Source organism: Phaseolus vulgaris, chromosome 3 (assembly GCF_000499845.2).
Source record: "Phaseolus vulgaris cultivar G19833 chromosome 3, P. vulgaris v2.0, whole genome shotgun sequence".
Lineage (NCBI taxonomy): Eukaryota > Viridiplantae > Streptophyta > Magnoliopsida > Fabales > Fabaceae > Phaseolus > Phaseolus vulgaris.
Window position 1 is genome coordinate 1,605,095 of NC_023757.2, and position 21,241 is coordinate 1,626,335.

Consider the following 21,241-nt stretch of genomic DNA (forward strand, 5'->3'; position numbering starts at 1 on the left):
AAACACATAATTCTATCTCTGCAAACTATCTGACTGTCAGGGAGTTTCGGTGCCTGAGAGAGCATAGTCTCTGGTGTAGCGGCACCACACCTAAGCAAAACACGGTGATCCTTATCTTCATCGAAAAAAGGTTTTGTTATTAATAATAATAATGATTTAAATTATTATTATTATTATTATTATTTTACAGTGAGAAACAGCGAAGACAAGTTGAAAGGCTTATCCGCCACTATTTAAAATTGTGAAATTGCCGCTCTGTCCCTGTTCGGTTCCTCTTGTCCTTTCTTTTCAATTTTCTCAAGTTTTACAAATAATCGACACGTGGCCTTCCAGGAACACACCACGTGTCTTTCTAAATCCTCTTTCTTCTCTGCTCATAAATCCCAATTCTCTCCTCTCATAATTCTTATTAACATTTCTTACCCTTTTGTTCATAAATTATTCCAACAAATTCAAATCACTTTGTATAATTGTATCAATTTTTTAATTCATTTAAAAATGATTTAAAAAATGAACAAGAGAAACATTTTTCAAATGAGATGAATCAAATAATCATTACTTTTCAGTTTTTCTTAAATTTTAAAATATTTTATTTATTTAATAGACTTTAGAATATCATAATTTTAATCAATGTTCAAATATGTACTTATTTTCAAATTTTTGTTAAAAATTAAATGAAATTTGAAAATGAAAAATATACTAAATAAGTGAAGCTATATTATAGTAATTTAAAAAAAACAATATTAAAAATATTTATGACATGCATAATTAATATTATTTTAACTTCTTATATAATTATCTTTATGATCTTAACAAATAGAAGCTAAGACTAAGATAATTATTAGCTAGTTAAGTTTCAAAAGTTAACTTTTTTCCAATTTTAAGAATTATAATATGGTATCACAAAGTCAAGAACAAAAATAAGATTCTTATTTTAAAATTATATATATATATATATTTATTTATTTTTTTGAAAGTAATGGTTTCTTGGATTGAGCAATGCATCTGGGTCCCACAAGTGACGTGGCATGTATTGAATGTGACATCCAGCTGTCCACTGCACTGGGTCGGGGCTCCGAATTAGAAGCTCCATTTTCCCATTTGAAGGTTATCCTCTCATACCATACTCAACCAATCACACTCTCCCACGTCACCAACGGTGAGGACTCTTATGATGTGGCTATTTTTGATTGGCTCCACAAAAGGTTCACGCTGTTTGCGGTGCAGCAGAGTGCCACACTCATGTCTGGGACATAAGATTAGGATGACATATAGTAGTATCAAACACAGTGACGAATCTCAATGCAGCGATGAACGGTTAGGAGCATGCCACGTGTCCAGAAGGATACAGCAGCCAATGAGCACGCGAAACGTGGCGCGACCTACGAGCTTTGCAGCTAATTTCAGACAACCCTCGCAGGTGGGTCCCACGCGAAACATAATCCTCGGTGACGGACTTGCCGAAGGACAAAGGATAAGGACGAACTCATGAGACGTTACACGCTGCTTTCCACATACATGGCTAACGGTGTGGCACGGATTAGAAACCGTTGATTTTGATTACTTGAAAGTCCTGTGGAGCAATCGAAAGGTGAGGAAGTTTTCTGGAAGTTTTCGTTTTTGATTAATGCAGTTTTAAGAGAAAAAGAAGTTGTTTTTAGTGGTTGACCCACGAAAACAAGTGAGCTTCCAAAAGTATCACACTGTTGCATGCTGTCTAGGCTCAGTGGAAAGAGATATCATGGGGTTGGGTGGCCATTGTGGATCAGTGAGAAAGCTCTTCGAAAAGATAATTCAAGATTTTTTCTCTTTATTTTCTTAGTAATTTATATTATTATTACTATATTTTATTTTAATTTTGCTTTATTCTATAAGGAGAAGGTTTTTTTGTTGAATGGAATGAATTATGGATGTGGATTCTAATTTTTTTTTTACATTCACTGAATGAAAGTGAAATTGGAATTCAGGACTCAGCCAAACTGGTAATTTTCTTGAACTGTTAGTTAATTCCATTTGGGTTCCTTGTTTTTTATCTTTCCTTTGCTCCTTTGGTCTTTTAGGCCATCTGGTTCTGACTTCCAAGTTCAGTCCATTTATGACATCAATCTCTGGGGGGTTGTTTGGTTGCTGTTTCTTGTTGTAGCTGTTTATGTGATCTGAATCTATTCCATTCCTTTTGTTCTCTCTCTCTCTCACACACACACATACACATACACACAGATACTTGGATTGCTAGTTAACTACATGTTTCATCTCTCCCTTGCTTTGATCCCTTTCTCCAAGCTCATCCTCAGACAAGTTCTGCACTCTCCTTTGATGCCCTTCATTGTTACTCATCACAGATTCACCACCTGCACCTCTTGCCATTTCATGCTGTGTAATTTCTCTTTCACCCAATTCAGGACCAGTATTAGTTGACCCACAGCTCAAAAGATAGTCTTTTTGGGTTCAGTGGCTCACCCCTGCTCTCTTTTGTTCTTCATCCATTTGGTTTTTATCTGGGTTTGCAAACCCCTTTTGGTTAAAAGTGTTTTGGGCCTTGTTTGTGACATGAATAGTGGTGGTTATTGAGGATTAAACTTGTTTGTTATGTGGGTATTTAATGTATTTGGAGACCTTGTGAGTAATTAGAAGGCACAAGGATGGTGTCAAAATCCTATTCAAACCTATTGGAGTTGGCCTCTGGAGAGGCTCCTTCATTTGGTTACATGAACAGGAGAATTCCAAGAATTATGACCGTGGCTGGGTTGATATCAGATGTTGATGACGACCCAGTAGACAGTGTGTGCTCTGATCCGTCTTCATCTTCGGCTCACCGTGACCGGATAATCATGGTGGCTAATCAGCTTCCTATAAGGGCTCAGAGGAGGCCAGATGGGAATAGGAGTTGTTGGTGTTTTGAGTGGGATGAGAATGCCCTTCTTCAGCTGAAAGATGGGTTAGGGGATGATGATATAGAGGTTATTTACGTTGGATGTCTTAAGGAGGAGGTGCATCCAAGTGAACAAGATGAGGTTTCACAGACACTTCTTGAGACCTTCAAGTGTGTCCCAACTTTTCTTCCAGCTGACCAGTTTACCAAGTTCTACCATGGCTTCTGCAAGCAGCAGTTGTGGCCACTGTTTCATTACATGTTGCCCTTGTCACCAGAACTTGGTGGGAGGTTCAACAGGTCACTGTGGCAAGCTTATGTGTCAGTGAATAAAATTTTTGCAGATAGGATCATGGAAGTTATCAACCCTGAAGATGATTATGTGTGGATACATGATTATCATCTGATGGTGTTACCAACTTTCTTGAGGAAGAGGTTCAACAGGGTGAAATTGGGGTTCTTCCTTCACAGCCCGTTCCCTTCATCAGAGATATATAAAACATTGCCTGTTAGGGAGGAGATCTTGAGAGCCCTTCTCAATTCGGATTTGATAGGCTTCCACACTTTTGATTATGCGCGCCATTTCCTCTCCTGTTGCAGCCGGATGCTAGGCCTTACCTACGAATCAAAGAGAGGTTATATTGGGATTGAGTACTATGGAAGAACTGTTAGTATCAAGATTCTTCCTGTTGGTATTCATCTGGGTCAGCTTCAATCTGTTTTGAGGATGCCTCAGACTGAAGAAAAAGTTTGTGAGCTCATCAAACAGTTTTCTGATAAAGGAAGAACACTGTTGCTTGGGGTGGATGACATGGATATTTTCAAGGGAATAAGTTTGAAGCTATTGGCCATGGAGCAGCTTCTCATTCAGCACCCTGATTGTCAGGGAAAGGTGGTGCTAGTCCAGATAGCCAATCCTGCTAGAGGCCGGGGGAAGGATGTGAAAGAAGTGCAAGCAGAGACAAAGGCCACAGTGAAACGGATCAATGAAACATTTGGGAAACCCGGGTATGATCCCGTGATTCTGATAGACGAGCCTCTCAAGTTTTATGAGAGAGTTGCTTACTATGTTGTTGCAGAGTGTTGTTTAGTCACTGCCGTAAGGGATGGAATGAATCTCATACCCTATGAATATATCATCAGTCGTCAAGGAAATGAAATGTTGGACAAAGTTTTGGGTCTAGCTTCATCTCCCAAGAAAAAAAGCATGTTGGTTGTGTCTGAATTCATTGGCTGTTCCCCATCTTTAAGTGGAGCAATCAGAGTGAACCCGTGGAATATCGATGCAGTAGCCGATGCAATGGACTCTGCTCTGGAAATGGCTGATTCTGAGAAGGAGCTTAGGCATGAAAAGCATTATAGATATGTTAGTACTCATGATGTTGGGTACTGGGCTCGAAGCTTCTTGCAAGATTTGGAAAGGACTTGCAGTGATCATGTGAGAAGAAGGTGGTGGGGGATTGGGTTTGGATTAAGCTTTAGAGTTGTTGCACTTGATCCAAACTTCAAGAAGCTTTCAATGGAGCACATAGTTTCAGCATACAAACGGACAACAACTAGAGCAATCCTTCTTGACTATGATGGTACACTGATGCCTCAATCATCCACAATTGATAAGAGTCCAAGCAGTAAATCCATTGAAATTCTTAGTAGTTTGTGTAGAGATAAGAACAACGTGGTTTTCCTTGTTAGTGCTAGAAGCCGCAAGATGCTTTCAGAATGGTTTTCTTCTTGTGAGAATCTGGGAGTTGCAGCTGAGCACGGGTACTTTCTAAGGTAAATCACCTATCTATGTTGCCTCTTGAACATTGGTGCTTTCTTTAGGTATAGTTTAATAGTTAACATAGCTTTATATATTATGTATGGTTTCAGAATGAAGCGAGATGAAGAGTGGGAAACACATGTTGCCGCAACAGACTGTAGTTGGAAACAAATTGCAGAACCTGTAATGAAACTTTATACCGAAACAACTGATGGATCCACCATTGAAGACAAGGAGACTGCACTTGTTTGGTGCTATGAGGATGCAGATCCAGACTTTGGATCATGCCAAGCTAAGGAACTTCTTGATCACCTTGAGAGTGTGCTTGCAAATGAACCAGTAACAGTCAAGAGTGGGCAGAATAATGTAGAGGTTAAACCACAGGTGTGTACAACAATCTACTTCCAGGAATGAGTTGTATTTGTATATTCATTTTATTTCTTGGAAATTGATTTCAGTGGCAGCTTCATCACTTATATTTGTGCATCAATTAATCCCATATGAAAACCTGGTCTGTAAGTTAGCTAAATTTCATCAAGGCATTTGAAAATCATTATTGTAGTTGAAGTGATCAATCAAGGCACAGTAGGATTTGTGAGCAAAACACAACTTTAAGTGTAATCTGTTCAGTGAATTTTGGGTTTAGTTAATAATGAAGGTCAACTGCTACATTGGTGATATATATTTTTTAAATTCAACTAAATTAATTGGTTTCATTGGTTTGTGTTCATATTAGAAGTGTCTTATATTAATGGCCAAATGGAGTATTTGTAAGTAAAAGAAAGTTGGGTATCAGAGATTGGAGAAAGGACAAAGAGTTGATGGAAGAAAGCTTGCCAGATAGTGAAATTTTTGCCACAATTTAGAATTACTCATGTGTAGATACTAGTTAGTGTATTAAACTTCTTTTCACCTGTATCTTTTTAAATAACATAAAAGGAAACATAGTGAATGATTCTTCTTTCTTTCCTTTCTTTTTTTAATAATACTTCATTTTCATGTGGTGACAAATGATGGTTGAAATTTGTGGTCTCAGGTTTCATAGTGATGTCTGACGTGAAATCTTTTGAAAAAAAAGACATAAAGAATGTAGATTCACTCTTGGAAGATTTGTTTTGCTCATTTTTCTTTGTGGTTCTGTTTTAGAGAAATTCCAAGTGTTTTACATGGGATCTATTTTATTGTTTTACTTGTAGCGTCTAATAAACACATGTGGTGATGCAGGGTGTGAGCAAGGGACTAGTGGCCAAACGCCTACTTTCTGCCATGCAAGAAAAAGGAATGTGCCCTGATTTTGTTTTGTGCATAGGAGATGACAGGTCTGATGAAGACATGTTTGAGGTGATCACCAGCTCAATGGGCGGGCCAATCGCTCCGCGAGCCGAGGTTTTTGCCTGCACCGTTTGTCGAAAACCCAGTAAGGCTAAGTACTATCTGGATGATACCACTGAAATAGTGAGATTGCTCCAAGGCTTAGCCTGTGTTTCAGAGCAAATAGTTTCATTTTCTTCAGAGCAAATAGTTTGTTAAGATGGTGGTGATGGTGAGAGGTATTATTACTATTACTATATTACTGTTATTGTGCTTGCTTTATTTTGTCCTTGAGAAATGTAGGCTCAGTTGTGCTGCTCTTAAATCTTAATATATACACAACTAATGTTATTGGTTTCCTTCATATTTCCATGTAAATTATCCTTGTTACTGAGAGAAGTTCTGTATCGGATTCTGCTCCTTAAAATGCTTGATTTCTATCAGGAAAACTTGTACATATAACTGGTTTCTTTCAAGCCATCAACTCTTGTTCTGCATTCCTTTCAACCATTGATGCTAGGATGTGAACATGAAGCTGTGAAATGGTATTGCTAACATCATGTATATTTTTTCATATCTACCTTTACTTCCTATGTAAAATTAAGTTAACTTACACATTTGTCATAACTGTGATAATGGGTAAAATAAGAAAGATTATTAACCTTGGACAAAAAACAATATTTAATACAAAATCAAGTATATATTAGAGAGTACACAAGAGATAAGAGATAAATTATACAAGAGGTTAAAAGCATTGTAGTATATATTAGAGAACACACAAGAAATAGACTATACATTAGGTTAAGAACATACTTCTTCTTGGTCATCTTGAATGTTCTGGATTAGGTTAAGAACATACTTCTTGGTCATCTTGAATGTTCTGGGTTTAAGATCGTCTTGAATGTTCTGGATTAGGTTAAGAACATACTTCTTGGTAATCTTAAATGTTCTGGGTTTAAGATTGTTCTGGGTTTAAGATTGTTACACTCTTGTCTGAAATAGAAAGTTATAATTATTTATAATATTTTAAAATAGTCAAAAAGGACAAAATTATTAATAGGGGTGTTGAAATATGATCCAATAGTTTTTATAATATTTTTTTTATTGCAATAGCAAGTTGTTTTTTTTTATCATTGTTGAATGAACCATGTGTTACATTTGTTGAAGTTTGAGACTTTTAGAGGATCAACACTTCTTTAATGTGCCTAATTTTGCCCAAATTTTCTTGAAGTATTCATAGTGGTTGAATCGAGAGGAGTTACTTGAAATTTTAGAAGATTATTTGTCTCATTTTTTTGGGTACAAGTGTTTGTCTCATTTGTATAATAATATAATAATACTATACTATGTTGGACCACCTAATAAACAAGGTAAGATATTATTGATTCATGAATTTATGGGACAATGATTTTATTTTTTTAAAGTAAGGTATTAGTTATAAATTTGTGAACAGAAAAAAATACACGTGGAGAATTTCTTTCCTTAAATATTTTTTTAGTGTGCTTAGAACATTAGTTGAAGAATTTAAAATACATTTTAATTTTTTTTATTAATACTCTTCAACACATGTGTTTTTCAATGCATTTTAATGTAAATCTTTACAAAACACATTTTATGTTGAATTAAAAGTGTTTAGGGTGGGTTGTGAACAAAATAAAATTCGAACTAATAACTTATAATTATAAATACGTAAAATTTTGTTTTGAGAACATATAAATAATATATTAGATATAGTTCACTTGTACAAAATAAACAATAATGAAAATGATAACAAAAAATATACGAATTTATAAAATTATGTACATGATAATTAATAACAGAAAAAATATTTTTTATTTATTTAAAATAATTATATTTATAAGTTGTAAATTCAATATTAAAGTTAATCATCCTCGAGTTTAATTAGTTTGACTCGGATTCAATTAGATTAGTCTAAAAATCATAACTAATTTAATTAGTTCGATTAATTTTTTTAAATATATGGATCTAATAATCCAAATATCTAAACACCTAGTATTGTTTGTAAATGGTTAGAAGGATAATTATACCTAATTTAACTTTATTAATGGAAATTAATGCGACCTTGGTATTGTTAACGAAAGTTAGGATACTGTCGTTGGCAAAGCTCAAAAGCCTTGTGTATGAATCAAAGCATACATTTATGTAGTTGGTCCACTCAATATACATTTAATATAAACTTTTTTTTTCAGTTGAATAATTTTTTTAAGAAATGAATATTAAGTATGTTTAGATTATGAAATGTTTTTATTTTATGTATAAGACGTATATTTATGAATGATGTGACAATAATTCGAATCAGATATATGAACTTTCATTATTATAGGTTATAAAAAAACTTTAATATCATATTGAGAAGTAAATTTTAAGTTTAATTTAATTCTATACGACCGACAAGATTTGTCTTTATAAAATGTTGTTATTTTATTGATATATTATGAAATATTTTTATCTTATTAATATATTAATATGTGTAAAATAATTTTTTTTATTAGGACAAAAAGACTTAGTGATTTTTAAAATTTAATATCAGTTTCATTAGTTTCTTATTGCTTCCACTTGTAGAAAATTAACGTTAACCATATTTTTCCCCCACCATAATATTCTTCTCAATAGTTACTTTTTTTAAAGAGGAAAGTTATGTATGAAAAGCCATTTTAGAAAAAAGAGAAGAGTGTTAATAATAATATCTAGAGAAAAATATTAATCCGAAATAAAGTTCATTAATGAAATAATAAGGGATAAAGTTGTTTTATGGAAGAAATGGATGAGAGAGAATACGAGATAGGGCACTTTACTTTTTTTTAACAAAAAGTTAATACTTTAATTACTAATATTTATCGATAAAAAAGAAAAATAATTAATTTAAAATAAGTTGACTATTATAAGTAATTTAATATATGATATTTATATATATATATATATGTATTTATTTTTTTAATCAATAAAGAAATCGTTAATAGACTCTAAATAATTTTAGTAACATAAGTTTATAAAATAAGATTTGTATGTTATGAATATAATCTCTAATAATAAAATGTGAAAGTTACAATTACAAATAGTTTGACACCTTTTTGTGCTTTCAAGATAAACGCTCCAAGAAGAAAAAAAAAACTTATACACATATGCACAAGATCCCGTATAAAAAAAAACAAGAAAAAAGAGGCCCAGCAGAAAACAAAAAGAGGCCCACAGCCCAACAAAAAACTAAGCCCAAAAGACTAAATAGAAGCCCAAAACTAAAACTTAAACTGAAAACAGACTGATTTTTCCTGCACCTTCATACTTTCTTGTGTCACCTCCATACCAAATATAGAAATACCCTTTTATCCTTTTGTGCCACCCTCTTAATCTTGGAAGATGTTTTTGAATCCATAAGTATTCTTTAGATTTATGAAATCTGGAAGTCTTTTTTGAATTTGAGATAAGTCTATGACTTATGTAATCTGTCACACATTTGAAAAAAGACTTCTGGATTGCATAATCCAGAAGCTAATCTTAATCCAGAAAAGACTTTCGGATTATGTAATCTGGAAGTTAATCAAACATTTGAAAAAAAGGCTTCTGGATTATATAATCCAGAAACTAATCACAAAAGACTTCCAGATTACATAATTTAAAATATTAAAGAAAAATATTTTTAGAATTAAAAAACTTATGGGTGGCACAAGAAATTATGGAACTGCAGAAAGAAGCAATCCTTAAAACATTATCACAAACCAATTCGGTTCCTTCATGTTCATATTTTATGTTTTTTATAATAAAATTTTAAACGTGTCAAATGATAAATAACACGTGGAGTGATTACCTAATTGAGATTCTATGCTTGCATAACTATATAATCGGAACCTTTTTTTATTTACAAAGTCAATGTTCCAACAAATCATAGAAAATGAAATATTAACTTTTATATGACAAAATGTATAAACAAAAGAAACATTGTATAAATTGTTTTTATTTTGTTTTTCCCTTGCCTTCACAAGTCCAATTCCAGATAACCTTAACAACGTCGATTAATGCAATTTGAATTTTTTTCAATGATACAATGCATAGAAATTTTGTATATAATACAAGAATAATTGATTTTTTTTTTCATACAAATATAAAAATTTAAATTCTAAATCACTTAACCTAGTATTTGTCAAACAACACAGTGTCACGTTGGGTCCAGGGTTGTAGGTAAACCAAACAAATCTCTTATATTTTTGAAGTTTGAGGAAATGTCATTTTTGATGGCTTTACTTTAAATTATCTTGGATAAGGAACATTTTGTTTACGTATATGAAAAGGATAAAAAAAGTTCAACATGTTCATAAAACATTATTTTCAGTTAACTATGACACATAAAATAATTTTTTATTTATGTCTTTCAACTACACTCTTCCATTATATGAAAGAAATGCTTCATGAGTTATCGATGAAACAAAATTTGCAGAGAAGATAAAGTGAAAATGGTGATAAAGGCATTAGCACCAAATGGAGGCACTGGTGAATTCAGCTACTCCAAAAATTCTTACTTTCAGGTACACACACCAACCTTTTCATCAACAAAACTAAGAAAAAAATAAAATAAACTACAAAGTTTTAGGGTTAGAGCTTGAAATTTGGAAGGGCCAATAACAGCTACAAAGTTAGGATCTAAATTATAGATGTCTTTATTTTGATGGTTTATGGATAAATATGCAAAGTTAATTCATGCATGGTGGTGTTCATTAAGGACTTATCAACATGCATGCATCTCTATACATAGAGAAGAAGAAAATGAAAAAAAAAGATTTTTTTATTAACAAAAAATAATAAATTAAAATGAATATTCAAGAGATATTTTAATTTATATAAAAACATATATGAAAGATATACAAAAGACAGACTGAAGAAGCCATAACTTACAAAGCCACCAGCAGTTTGAAAAAAAAGTTTGTAAGCTTATAATTCTCTTTTTATTTATAATATATATATATATATATATATTTTATTAATTAATTTTATTAATTAATTAATTAATAAAACTTGAAACACCCATCAATTCTTCAAGACAAAGTGTAAGTGCACCTACCCACTTTCTCAATATTTCTAAAATTATTTGTAAGTTAATGATAAGCATTTTGAAGTTAGTTGAGAAGTTTTTTAAATGAAGAAATTTATTTTATTTATTTTTCCTTATAAACAAATATTGGAAGTTCTTCATTTATAAATGAATTTCAACCTTTGCAATTATTTGCAAACAAGTTAAATTTTAAGGTTTAATCCAGTTCAAATTACACTTTAGGTATATTTATTTGTGAAAACAAAAGTCAAGTATTGGAAGTTAACATACTTTTTACGTTTTTTGAGATGTACTTTTTGTGTAAAAGTTTTGCTAATGATTTTCTAAAAAAAAAAACACACTTTAACTTAAAATATTGAATGATATAAAAAATATATTTGTTTCAAATATTAAAAGAATCATTATACAAAGATATTACAAAGTAAACTTTAAGCATAACTTATCCCGTAAAACTAACTCATGAAGTTGAGATTTGCATCCATTTATATACAATGGAAGACTTTGATTTTTAGTCGATGTGGAATCTCCAATCAGAGATGTGAAAAAAAGGAGATGATAGTTTAGAGTTGTATACGATTCTTGATGTGATGAATTTAGAAATAAATATATATGATAAAGGATAAGTTTGAAATTAAATGATACAAAAAATATTTAAATAATAGTATTGAGAGTTATAATGTGGTTGTATAAAAAATGAGTTGTCAATGTATCATTGTCCGTAAAAAAAAAAAAATGTTTTGCAGAAACAAAATTTAAGTGTTGTTGAGAGTAAGATAGAAGAAGAAATCCAGAAGAAGCTGGATGTGAATAAACTAGCTTCTGCTTCCAACATGATCATTCGTATTGCGGATTTGGGGTGTGCCACTGGTCCAAACACCTTCATGAATGCACAAAATGTGATCGAAGGCATCAAACACAAGTACCAAAGCCAGTGTCCAAACACTGAAACAGAACCAGAATTTCATGTGTTCTTCAATGATCTACCATCCAATGATTTCAACACCCTTTTCACCTCCTTGCCCCAAGATAGAAGCTACTTTGCTGCTGGGGTTCCTGGTTCTTTCTACAATCGTTTGTTTCCCCAGTCATGTATTCATTTTGCATACTCTACTTTGGCCCTCCATTTTCTTTCAAAGTCACCAGAAGTGGTGCAAGAAAGGAACAGTCCTGCATGGAACAAAGGTAGAATTCACCACACAGGTGCTTCCAAGGAAGTGGTTGATGCATATGCAACTCAATTTGGTGAGGATGTTGGAAAGTTCTTGGATGCTAGGGCTATGGAGTTAGTCCCTGGTGGCATGTTGGTCATAGTCATGTCAAGTGTTCCTAATGGCATGCCTTATTCTGAGGTCGCAAGTGGCATGCTATTTGATTGCATGGGATCTATTCTCATAGACCTTTCTAAGGAGGTAATTATACTACTTTTTCACTTTTTTTTATCAGCAATAAGGATTGAATGACAGGAATCACTTAAGAGGTGGTTCAACCCTTATACATACCTATATAATATGAATCAATTATCAGGTTTTCTATATAACTACTTTTTCACTTATTCTCACCGGTGCATAATAGTGCTTTAATCACGGTTAAAAATGTCATATAAAGACGGTTCAGAAACCATCGTATCATAATTTATATATGAAAGTCTACCTACAATAAATTAGTATATATAATATTCTTCAAAAAATTCTATAAATATATGAAAAAGTTTTATGTCATTCTAATAATTCATCTATCCTAAAGTGTTATACATGGTTACCTTAAGCTTAAGATACATCTAAGTGAGTTTCTTTGCATTTGTATCTCCTCTCCCTCTCAACATGTTATATCCAGAATAAGCATTGAAATAATAAGATTTTATGTTAGAACACATAATATTATGTTTTTTTTTTCCGGCAAAGAATAAAAATGAATTAAAGGGATACTTTAGGGGTATCCCAATCTGTATACAAGAAAAAAGAAAAACAACCAGTTTTTAGCTTAGGACAAAACAAAAGTGTCCCAAACCCCCTAAAAAGAGTTCAAACTTTGCATAGCACTTCCCTTAAAAACACAAAGAAAAGACCCTTTCCCTTAAAAACACAAAGAAAAGACCCTATCTTTCTATGTAATGTACGAGTAATAAATTTTTAAATGTATTATAATCATAATGGTTTAATACATATCTAATTTATATTAGAAAACATCATACTGAATTTCAGAATTTTATGACAAGTGAGAGTATGGGAACTAAAAGCTTAAAATACCTGAAAAATACCTAAATAATACTTAAAATTAAAAAAATAATAGTAAATGGTGGATTTTTTGAAATTTTAGTCGACCCCAATTCCCTTTGGGGATTGCCCACGACCTTCGTTATCTCGTTTCGAGCATTTGAAGTTTTTTCATGCTAATTTTTTACAATTCCAAATCTATCACTAAATCCTAAATATATGCAAGCAAATATTTATTATAAAATTAATTAAAAAATTTAAAAAATACTAACTAATTAACCTTTGTATAGTGGAGTAGTAGAAAAAAGTAATTTTATAAACCAATTTTGTGGTTAAATATTGATAGATGGACTGAACTATGGCTTAAAGAAAACTTATAAAATTGGATAAACCTTACCTTAATATGCCATTTTTTTGACAGGGGTTGTTTGATGAATCTGAAATTGATTCCTTCAATCTTCCATGCTATGCCTCAAGTCCAGAGGAGATGAGAAAGGTGGTGGAAAGGAATGGGAAATTTAGCATTGAAAGAATGGAGTTAACAAATCCAATGCCATTGTTAAAGAACATACAAACACTAATACCTGATTGGATAACACATGTGAGGGTTGTAATGGACCCAATTTTCAGCAGACACTTTGGAAATCAAGTCACTCATCAAATGTTCCAACGTTTGACCAAACACTTGTTAGACAAAGTTCAAGTACTAGAAACAAAATACAGAGACAAAACACAACTTTTTGTTGTACTACAGAGAAAGGAGTAAGTGTGCTTTCTTCATGTTGCTTCAGAAACAGCCTTGCAAGATTTCAAATAATGTCTCACCTCCTATGTCACAATTTGATGTACACTGAAATTTCTTTCAATAATTTTGTGATTTTGAATTATAAAATTTGATTTAATGTCTTAATGTTTGTTCTTTTTAATACAGTCTTTACAAAAAAGTTATTAAATATAAATTAACACTACAAGAAAATCATGAAATAGAAACCAATTTTTAGAGACTAAAATAATTAGTAGCAATAGTAACTAAATTAGAAATCATTTAGAAACTAAAACAAAAATTGGTTTCTAAATTAGTTTCTATTATTGTTAAATAATTTTTAAATTGGTATCTAAATAACAACTAAGTTTTAACTACCAATTATTTAGTTTCTAAATTTGGTCTCTAAAACCTTGGTTGCTAATTAGATACCAATTTAAAAACTATTTAATAATAGAAACTAATTTAGAAACCAACTTTTGTTTTAGTTTCTAAGATGGTCTCTAATTTAGTTACTTATTGCAACTAATTATTTTGGTCTCTAAAAATTGGTTTCTATTTCATGGTTTTCTTGTAGTGTAATTTTAAAGTCTACAATAATTAGTTATTATTTGACTAAATTAAAGATAATTTTATAAACTAAAAAAATTATTGGTATTTAAAGTACTTTTTATTATTAATAAAAGTTTATAAAATAGTTTCTAAATTGTTATTCTAAATTAGTTTTTATTAGTCTTTTAGAAAATAATTTATAATCTAAAATATTAATAGCTAAAATCTTGATAATTAATTTAGATACCAATTTAAAAATAATTTTAGAAATAATTTTTTATTAATAATAAAAACTATTTTAGATAATAATAATTTTTTAATCTCTAAAATAGTATCTAATTTAGTTAATATAATAACTAATTATTTTTTTTCACTAAATTTAGTTACTATGATTACTTATTATTTATTATTTATGTTTAAAATCAACTTTGAGTGATAAGTTGGTAGTTTTTCTAACTTTTAGTAGACATGCCACATAATCTAAATTAAACACTTAAGAAGATAATTTTTTTTTTTAAACTTTCATTTTAACCTAACGTGAGTCAAGCAAATGAAGGAGCAGAAAGTATATAACGCTTTCATATCTGTTATTTTAATTTAATAAATATTGATTTTTTTTTACGAAATGCGTTATGCTTGATTACTTTTGAAAGAAGAGTTTTGACTAATTCTTATAGATAATTTAATTTAATATAAAAGTAAAGCTTCAGATAGGTTTTTTCAAAATTTAGATTACTTCAATAAATATGTATTAATAGATAAAGTGCATCAGACAAAGTTCTTGTTATTGTCTAACATATAATAACAATGTTGTCTAAAATCAAAGCACATAATCAAATTTCTAATCACAAAAATGTTTTGATAACTAATCGAAATTATCTATCAAAATAAGAAACACATATATACTTTGAAAGAAACAAATATGGAAATATATTTTATATAGAAAGAATATATCTTTAAAACGTTTATATAGAAACTCAAAAGGGAAACAATTTGAAACATAATATTCTCATTTAAGTCTTATTATTGTTTTATATGTTATTTTTTTTCAAAGAGAAGCTCATTTAAGTCTTATTATTGTTTTATATGTTATTTTTTTTCAAAGAGAAGCTCATTCGTATCAAAACCCATATTAAGCTTCTAGTAAACATATTGGAAGAGATGCAATGTAAGATCTTTGTAGTTGACAATGTTACTAGATCTTAACATTTTTTTTTTGAAGCAATGGTTATCTTTGAAGATCTATAAGAAGGAATCAAGATGAAGATATGAATAAATTTTTTTTTACAAGTGCTATACAACCTTCGAGCTGCATTAGAAGTGTTTTTTGTGAGTTAGTAAAAACCTTTGTATTTGACCATCTTTTCTCATGTATTTGACCTATTTTTTACAATTCGTATTAAAACTCAGACTTTAAATTGTTGAACACTTAGCCATGCCTAGAAGAAAATATCAGAATAAAAAAAAAACATTTTTTAATTGAGGAAACGTCTCCCAATAAATCTCTCTCTTCCCGACTTAATTGAGGGTATCAATAATTTAACTCCTCTACGACCATAGCTTTTTAACAGAAATTGTCTTGATCAACGTCTAGTTGGATTTCAAAAGAAAAAAAAAATATTATCTATATCGATCATTCTTAATAAACTAAAACATTAAATCGTTTCAAGATCAAGATATCATTATAGACAGTAATATTCTATTATTTTAAACATCCTTCCTTACTCAATTACTGAAAAGGAATAGCCATTGATCTGAAGTTTCAACAAATAGCCATATGATTATAGTATTCTTAACCAGGTCATGATGGCACAAACAATGGTCCCAAAGGGTTGAACCTAAAGCCACAAGAATGCCATTTTTTATGCCTTTATATATACTTTAATTTATCTTTAAAAGTGAATCTGAAGTTCCTGAGACAACCATGAAAGGAGAAAAGGGTAAATAAACTTGAGATTACATTAATGCATGTTTCTATGGTGGTGGTGGTTCCACACCATCTCAACATAATTCTATATAAACTCTTGTCTGGATCAGTGTAATGGCAGAGTCTTCATGGATCGTCTATCACACCAAATTTCTGAAGATGAGAGAGTGAAAATGGCGATCAATACATTACCACCAAATGGGGGAAGTGGAACATTCAGCTACTCCAAAAACTCCTACTTTCAGGTACACACTTCAATGTCCCATTCATCAACTATCAAAGATAAATAAAATAATTACTAACCTTTTTGGAGGTTCAAAAAGCTACACTCTAAATACATAGATCTCATTGTTTCCAAGGTTCATGACTATATATATATATGCATTTATTGATGTGTCATTTAAGAATTTGAAACTTAGAAGACAAATTTTATAGGAAAATACCAAGAATTTATGGGAAGAAAATTTGAAAAAGTGTTTTTTTTTATCGACCAAGAAAAAATATATGTACTATTTTAGGGATATTTCAACATTTTTACAAAACAATTCTTTTTAGAAAAGATATCCTACAAACTCACCAAAAAACTGTCAATTCAAAAGCAATAAGAATAATTAAAGAAAACATCACAAAATTCACCTACTCAAAGCTAGCAATAAGAACAATTAAAGAAAACACCACAAAATTCACCTACTCAAAGCTATCGAAGACTCTTAGATAAAAAACAAACAAGTCCACAAATCAAGACACTAATCAGAAAAAAAAAACATGCAGAAGCAAATTTAGTTGTTAACGAAAATCAAAACATTTAGTTGAATCAAAGAAAAAAAGTCAGAATGTTTAATTACTCTTCTTTTAAAATGTATTTAAAGATTTCTCTGAAAAAAAATCTTCTCTAAGATGTTTGTGTCTTGATTTGTATTAAACAATGATCTTGAGTACTTTGTTTTCTATGGAATGTTGATTCCTTGTATCGAGACTAATTATTGCCACTTTATGTACTTTTTGATGTTACTGTTAAGATTTTCTGTATTAAGTTGAGCTTAATTAATCAGCATGCTAATTAATTATTAATTTGCTTTGTCCTTCATAAGAGGACAAGAAACATCAATTATTTTGTTTTTTTTTCAATCTTTGAGTTTCCTTTTAGAGTTTATATTTTTCATCCTCACTTATTATTATTTCTTATTTTTCTTCACTGTCTCACGTAACTTTAGAAAAGGAAAATGTAAAAAGACATCAGTTCGATTGACAGATTAACTGTGAAACAATAATATTAATGTTTTTACATTGTTTCAAGAAAAACCATAAATAAAATTAGTTTTAAATTCCTATTTTTAATTTACATTTTGTCAAAATTTAATAATTAATTTTCTCACCATTCACTTTCCTAACGAATAAAATGGGCAAAAAAATGTCAAATTGTTGTTTCTAAATTGAAGAATTTATTTGGGAGATAATTATTGGAACTTGAATCAAATAAAATATTATTAGCACCAACATGTTTCCAGCAACTAGTATAAAAGTTTTCGACCTAAGTGAGGCACCACACAACTTCATAATCGCATATTTAGTACTTTATTATATTTTCCATATACATATTTGTCTCATATTATTATGTCTAGCAACAAAAAAAACGTAAAATTTTCATTAAATTTAGATTTTTAAGAGGGTGTGGGTGTTTTTTTTGTTTAGAAACAAAGTTCAAGTGTTGAAGAGAGTAAGATTGTGGAAGAAATCCAGAAGAAGCTGGATGTGAAAACCCTAGCTTCTGCTTCAAACATGATCATTCGTGTGGCGGATTTGGGATGTGCAACTGGTCCAAACACATTCACGAGTGCACAGAAAGTGCTTGAAGCCATCAAAAACAAGTACCAAAGCCAATGTTCAAACTCTGAAACAACACCAGAATTTCATGTGTTCTTCAATGACCTACCATCCAATGATTTCAACACCCTTTTCAGCTCTTTGCCTCAAGACAGAAACTACTTTGCATCTGGGGTTCCTGGTTCCTTCTACAATCTGTTGTTTCCCCAATCATCCATTCACTTTGCATATTCATCTTATGCCCTCCATTTTCTGTCAAAGGCACCTGAAGTGGTGCAAGAGGTGAAGAACAAAGGTAGAATTCACTACACAAGTGCTTCCAAGGAAGTGGTTGATGCATATGCAGATCAATTTGGTGTGGATGCAGGGAAGTTCTTGGATGCTAGGGCTATGGAACTTGTGCCAGGTGGCATGTTGGTCATAGTCATGCAAGGTGCTCCCCATGGCATGCCTCATTCTCACATCATCAATGGTATGCTATTTGATTCTATGGGAACTATCCTAATGGACCTTTCCAAGGAGGTAATCATGATCATCACCTTGCTTTTGATAATATTTAGCAATAATATATATCAGAATGGTAACTAAACCCTAGTATTATTGTTTTTGATAGGGGGTATTTGAAGAGTGTGAAGTTGATTCCTTCAACTTTCCTTACTATGCACCAAGTCCAGAGGAGATGAAAAAGGTGATAGAAAAGAATGGAAGGTTTAGCATTGAAAGGATGGAGCTAACAGATCCAGCACCATGGTTGAAGAGCATGGACCAAGTAATACCAGAATGGATTCTTCATGTCAGAGCTGCAATGGAACCACTTTTCATCACACACTTTGGAAACCAACCCACACATCAGATGTTCCAACGCCTTACCAAACACTTGTTAGACAAATCTCAACTGCTGGAAACAAAGTACAGGGACAAAATTCAACTTTTTCTTGTTTTGAAGAAAAAGGAGTGACAAAAGTTGAACCATCTTTTAGGTTTTGCATGGTTTGATCTTGCTTTTGTTAACTTAGATGGTGTAATGGTTGTTTTTTTTCTTCTATTTCAGAGTGGGTGTGAGTCTAGCAGGTTCATCTTTGTACTTTGTTTTTCCTCAAATGGATTCTCTTCTAAGTTTTTTTCTTCAATAATTGCACTCCAATAATTTAAGAACTATTCACAAGATTTTCTTTCTACTTCTCAGATGGATGCTTCGATTTTAGTATAACCCAGAATTTTTTATTTTATTTTATCGATAAATAATAAATAAATTAATATGAAACATTTGATGAGTTTTCCAACTCTATTATAAAGAGAAAATTCAACAAATAGGACTTTAACCAAACCTATAAGACCTAAGATAACTACATACTCTTGTGTTTTAAAATCAACATCATGAGAAAAGTTAATCTAAAACTATGCTCTACTAATAACTACTTGACGAACCAACAGTTAAGAGTTAAGAAGTCTTATTTCATATATATTTAACTGTCTCACAACTTTATAAAAAACATATATATTTCATAGTACAAAAACACAAACTAACAAGAGATATGTGTACAAAATGTAATTATATTATGACCATTAATATGTTTAAACTCCTAAAAAAGATCTTATCTGAGACACAACTCTCACTTAGACCATCCGAAAGAATAATGTCCAAGCTCAATTTTACGTTTTTTTTTTTCTGCACACTAATTACATTAAATAAAATGCGACAATTAAGGAATGCTCCAAATCATATATACACAAAAAAGACTAGATGTCTCCAAGCCAGAACTCATTACTACCCAAGAACATACAATTTCAAAAACATATTTCGCGTACAAGATTGAATTACACAATTTTGCAAAGATGACTGCAACACCAACTTCTTACACTCTAGTCTAGATAACCAAATCACGCCTTTCTAGCTATATAACGCATGTATTGATCCAGAAACAACCAAGTGGCTATGCAAATATTTAGGTATGATGTTTTTGGAAATTGGATTTAATCTTTTTTTCACTTATAAATAAATATGTGGGTTAAAGTACATCAACCTCTCTATATATAATACTTGTTTTTATCTATAAAAAAACACCAATTCAACTCTTTTATTATAAATGGCTAAAAAAATAAAAATTATATAATCTTATTGGGAACATGCTTAGGCTTAAATCTCCCTCGTCATTCACTCGGGCAATTACCTTTCCAACACTCCAAAGTAAGTTTGTTTTTAAGGTCTTAAAACTACCTAGGACACTTAGAAATTAAAACAAATATTTTAGGAGATTGGAGAGAACCAAATTAAGTAATTGGATAATGTCTACTCCAATTTCTTAAGTCATAATAAAATTTCAACAAATCATAAATGATATATATGAAATCAAAGCACCTTTCTAACTTTTTTTTCTTCTAAAAAAGCATGTAGTTTATATCATCTCAGAAGAGATACACTAAAATGAACCCTACAAAACCTGCTTTCCAATATTAAATATTTTCAAAAATGGAATGACACAAAGTACCTAATATATAAAAAAGTTGTCTTCAAAAATTAAAATACCTAATAAAAGAAATAAAACAAACTACTTTTAGGGTTTAAAAACTTTTGTTGATGGATCAAGTTAATAATTCAAGATGTGCATGATTTGGAGTAAGGTTTAAATAGTAAGGTATGATGATTATTAATTATAAGTGATGTTCTTATAGGCAATGATATGATACTATATATTATAAATTATGAACATATGGGTACGAAAGATTCTTATCTAAGTATAAGTTTATGTTGCAACAAAACTAAGTAGAGAGTTGTTTGTGTTTGCTACTTTCCTTGAATGTGGAGATGGAGAATTTTATATACTAAAGTTATGATATAATAGATTAAAGAAGGATCTTGGGAGTTTGAACATAATAACCAATAAGTAAAGTTTTTGTTGTTTTTGGTAGGTTCACATTGAAGCACATGCAAATCCCACTTGTGATATTCTA

At 30.9% G+C, this 21,241-nt stretch overlaps 2 protein-coding genes across 2 annotated transcripts; both read left to right on the forward strand.

Moving 5' to 3' along the window:
- Positions 1–1,422: 1,422 nt before the first annotated feature.
- LOC137806145 (alpha,alpha-trehalose-phosphate synthase [UDP-forming] 6) lies at positions 1,423–6,309 on the forward strand. The gene is made up of 3 exons (XM_068606116.1): positions 1,423–4,648; positions 4,745–5,018; positions 5,859–6,309. Exons 1-3 carry the CDS (start codon positions 2,643–2,645, stop codon positions 6,162–6,164), a joined length of 2,586 nt encoding a protein of 861 aa, XP_068462217.1. The 5' UTR covers positions 1,423–2,642; the 3' UTR covers positions 6,165–6,309.
- Positions 6,310–10,346: 4,037 nt separating this feature from the next.
- LOC137808820 (uncharacterized) lies at positions 10,347–19,447 on the forward strand. The gene is made up of 6 exons (XM_068610101.1): positions 10,347–10,486; positions 11,754–12,419; positions 13,645–13,985; positions 16,587–16,710; positions 18,158–18,811; positions 18,903–19,447. Exons 1-6 carry the CDS (start codon positions 10,415–10,417, stop codon positions 19,245–19,247), a joined length of 2,202 nt encoding a protein of 733 aa, XP_068466202.1. The 5' UTR covers positions 10,347–10,414; the 3' UTR covers positions 19,248–19,447.
- Positions 19,448–21,241: the final 1,794 nt, after the last annotated feature.